Here is a 4436-nt window from a genome sequence, read left to right as displayed (position 1 = left end):
TGCCTGTTTATCATAGATTAGATAGGTGCCTGCAGTATAGATTAGATAGGTAGGTGCCCCCAGTACAGGTTAAATATGAAGGTGGCTGCAGCGGTGGGGAGAGGGCATAGTAGTTAAAACTCACGTGTCTTCCTCCGATCCTCACAGCTACAATCTATTTCCTCTCCCAGCATCTGTGTATTGGTAACAGTGCCCCCCTGTGGTGACATGCAGTCACGTCATCATAGGGGGCACTGTTACTAATACACAGATGCTGGGAGAGGAAATAGATGGTAGCTGTGAGGATCGGAGGAAGACACGTGAGTTTTAACTACGATACCCGCTCTCCCCACCGCGGCAGAGGGTGCGGGGCCTCTTCAGGTGTGGGGCCTGGGGCGATTGCCCCACTTGCCACCCCCAAAGGCCGGCTCTGATCACAGGCAACCTTATCATGGTAGTGTTCCTTGAGTCGCAGCTTTCAGAAAAATTCCTCCATATCTCCACAGAGTGCAATCCTGTCTATGGGTCTCGCAGGGCAGAATGACAGGCCTTTGCAGAGTACTGACATTTCAGCTTCAGTAGCCAGATAAGAGGAATGATTCATTACACCTGTGGGTTGCTCTTTTTCTGCTGCTTCTGCATCCAGGCGTCCACTCTTAATTCTAAGTCTATGAAGTTTTTTCTTTTTGTTGTTAATTAGGAATCTCTGTAGTTTCCTATAGAAGGTTTGTAGTTTTTCCCATGCTCCAGTGGGGTCATCATTCAGAGACAGTTTCAGGCTCTGTACCTCATCCTTTGTAATCCTCTTATGGTAATAGCAGACTTTTATACGATTATTCCATATTCTCTCTGAGCTCCTCCTGCAGATTTCTTCTGAAAACCTGCTTTTGTATGTATGTAGGGTGGGATTCTGTATCCTTAGTCTTTGAGGTATAAGTTTTTCCTTTTTCCATATAGTCAAGAAAATTATGTCGCTGTCCAGTTGTGCAAGTTTCTTCAGGTCTTTCTTTAGTTCCAGGAAAGTGTGGTACATTGCGGTATCTTCAAGCATAGTAGTAGCAGTAGGGTACCGTTTTAGCAATCAGTAAAAGCAAGAAGTTTTAAATCAGGATGATACCACTTATTGGCTAACTAAAAAGAATAAGAATAAGAATTAGCAAGCTTTCAGCTTTGCAGCCTTTGTCAGGCTTAAATCCTGTTTGCTTGTGGGCTGATGCTACAGACAGCTTTATACATGCAACATCAAAAGGGGATACATAGATTTTTTTCAAGTATAAATACATGTCATTAAGATGCCTTAAGTGAAACAGAACATCTAAATGGGGTGGGAGGTTGTTAGCTGAGATAAGAATTCTTGTTTACACCACGCTCACAGACCTGAGAGTTGGACTGTCACAAAGGCATCGTAAATTCTGAGTTCACAAGTTTAGCTATATAGGCTGAGAAAGAGTTTAAATATCATCAGCCTCCTACCAATATAAAAAGTTTTTGTCCTTATTCAAGCCTTTGTCCACCACTTTGAACCAATTTGTAAATTTTGTTTCTGCTATTAATCGATCATTTGTTATTTTGAAGCCACCCTTCAGGGCAGTGACATGAAGATCATACATTCTATGTCCATTGGAACGAAAGTGTGTAGCAACTGGGAGCTCAGATTTGGCATCGTTAATAGTGTGGCTGTGTCCATTCATATGTTTGCACAGTGTTTATCCATCAATCATTATTTTGATGAATCATATTTTTGATGATTCATTTGATAGAAAAAAAATCTACATTTACTATTTTTTCTTAATAATTACAAAAACTCACTCCACAATCCATTTAAGTTAGGTTTTGTGATTAGGAGTTCAGCAATTTAGGCAATAAACATCTTTAGGATATTGACCCTAACAACTGAAAGACAAGGGTAGTCTATTCCAGGCCTTCCATTTATGAATCAGCACCACAAGCACTTGTTTTATAATAAAATATATATTTGTATATATACCTGTATATAAATTTAAGATCTGTGTTGATCCTGTGAAATTTCAGCTGGACGTCTTTCTCTCTTCATTACTCCTTGCGATTGTTATGTTTGAAAAAACAAATACATTTCATCTGTTAAAAAGAACTGAAAAATTAACCAAGCAAGTTTTGTATTGTCATGAATGGGGCACACTTTTTATTGCTTTTTTATGTTTTGTCTTTTGCTATTCCTCCATGTACACAACATTTTTGTTTTAGCTTAGGGCAGCGCAGTGGCGTAGTGGTTAGCGCTCTTGTCTTGCAGTACTGGGTCTCCGGTTTGAATCCCAGCCAAGGCTCTATCTTCACAGTTTGTATGTTCTTCCGGTGTTTGTGTGGGTTTCCTCTGGGCACACTGGTTTCCTCCCACATCCCAAAAAACATACAGATAAGTTAATTGGCTTCACCCTAAATTGGCCATAGACTACGATACATACTTTATATGCTGCATACATACATAGACACATGACTATGGTAGGGATTACATTGTGAGCCCCCGCTGAGAAACAGTTAAATGACAAGACAATATATACTCTGTAGAGTGCTGCAGGAGATGTCTGCGCTATGCAAATAATAAATAATAAACACTTAACCACTTAAGTACAAGCGGTCTCTGCCCCCTAAAGGACCAGAGACTGCTTGTACAGAAACGGCGGATTCCCGGCGATCGCCACACATACCCGCTGCAACCGCCATCACCGCTGCATGTCGGGAACCTGGACCACCCACTCTGCCATCTCTATGATGGCAGAGTTCCTGTGAGCCAGTCAGGAGCCACTTTCATTGACTCCTGACCCTGTCTTTCAATGTAAGCCAATGGGAGTTGCTTACATTGAAAGACAGGGCCAGGAGCCAATGAAATTGGCTACTGACCCACTCACAACGCTCTGCTATGATAGAGACAAGCTTAGAGTGAGTGAGCTGCACCGGGAGGTGGCAGGGATTCAGCGGCAAGATCGGCGGGAGCGTCAAAAATGGCGGATGTGCGCAGCTGCGGTGAGTTGAAATCTACACCCTGGCAGCCAGATAGCCATCAAAACAGAGCGTAGATTTCAACTACTAAGGTCCTTAAGTAGTTAATTATGCTTTATTTCTCTCCATTTTTATGCTGTTTATTTTGCTTCTAAATTAACCTTTTAATATTTGTTTTTACTGTGATCAGTAATTACTTTTAGCATTATCACAAGCTCTGCTTGCATTGCCTCGATGGGCTATATTTTCACTTTGAAACCTTATGCAGCTGATCACTCTAACCATGAAAAGAGAATAGTTAGCAGAGGTGTAAGCTATTGTTTTACCAGAATCTATCTACAAGGTGCATCTGAGTCTATTGAAAGCAGCCTTCACCTCCTCATTTTTTAAGCTATAAATCAGAGGATTTAGTATGGGCACAGCAATTGTATTAAATAGGGCAAAGAATTTAACAGAGTCTAATGTATCCACTGAAACTGGTCTTAAGTACTGGCAGATAAGAGTAGTGTAGAGAAGGATGACCACTGTGAGATGTGAGGAACAGGTTCGGAAAGCTTTCCATCTGCCAGTGCTGGAATGAATCTTCAGAATTGCAGAAATAATAAAAACATAGGAAATACAGGTCAGAACAAATGGGATTAAAATGACGGACACACTTCCCATAACAAGAACGTAAATCTCCAAAAATAAAGTGTTACTGCATGACAGCTTCATCACAGGCACAAGGTCACAGAAGAAATGATTAATTGTATTTGATCTAAAACATGTTAGCTTGGTTAGCTCTATTAGGGTTTCTGTGGTTTCTATGAATCCCCAAGCCCAGCAAACTGTAGCCAATAGGGTGCAAACTCTGTAATTCATGATCACATTATAACGTAAAGGGTTGCACACAGCCACAAAACGATCATAGCTCATTGCAGTCAAAATCAGCAGTTGATCACATAAAAAACATAGAAATATATATATTTGTGCTAAGCAACCTGTAAAAGAAATGGTGTTGTCTCCAGATATAAAACTTAATATTACCTTATGGAGACTAGTTGTAGAACTGCAGAGGTCCAAGATGGACAAGTTAGCTAAAAAGAAATACATGGGAGTTTGAAGATGATGGTCCAGGCAGATCAGAACAAAAATGCTCCCATTACCTCCAAGTGTGACACAATAAATTAAAACGACCAGAATGAACACAGGAAGGTCCATTTCAGGATTGCTGGAGATACCAGCAATAATAAAATATGTTGTCCTATTTGTCTGATCCATAGACACTGTTATTTAAAAAATAAATTGACATCTATATGTATCTCTATCCAGAAAATGGTGTCTTTATTAGCGATTAGATTAAAGTGTTACTTCACTGTAAGACTTTTGCTAACTTTATAGTTTAAGCTCCACCAGTAGCAAGAGATACTGAGCTACAAAATTTTGAAGCATTTATGTGACTTTGCTTTATTAGTTTCTATGCCGGTATAGCATAAATCACT

General features: G+C 40.2%; 1 protein-coding gene across 1 annotated transcript; it reads right to left on the bottom strand.

Moving 5' to 3' along the window:
• Window positions 1–3291: 3291 nt before the first annotated feature.
• LOC137527338 (olfactory receptor 8G50-like) lies at window positions 3292–4215 on the bottom strand. The gene has a single exon (XM_068247847.1). The coding sequence runs from the start codon at window positions 4213–4215 to the stop codon at window positions 3292–3294; it is 924 nt and encodes a 307-aa protein (XP_068103948.1).
• Between the last annotated feature and the right edge of the window lie 221 nt (window positions 4216–4436).

The sequence above is a fragment of the Hyperolius riggenbachi genome, chromosome 8, assembly GCF_040937935.1.
Source record: "Hyperolius riggenbachi isolate aHypRig1 chromosome 8, aHypRig1.pri, whole genome shotgun sequence".
NCBI classification, from domain to species: domain Eukaryota; kingdom Metazoa; phylum Chordata; class Amphibia; order Anura; family Hyperoliidae; genus Hyperolius; species Hyperolius riggenbachi.
Note: the sequence above shows the minus strand (reverse complement) of the source record. Positions and strands in the feature narration are given on the sequence as shown.

What these genes read in the sequence shown, in the direction of transcription:
- LOC137527338 (XM_068247847.1), bottom strand. Translation starts at nt 4,215, where the DNA reads ATGGATCAGACAAATAGGACAACATATTTTATTATTGCTGGTATCTCC.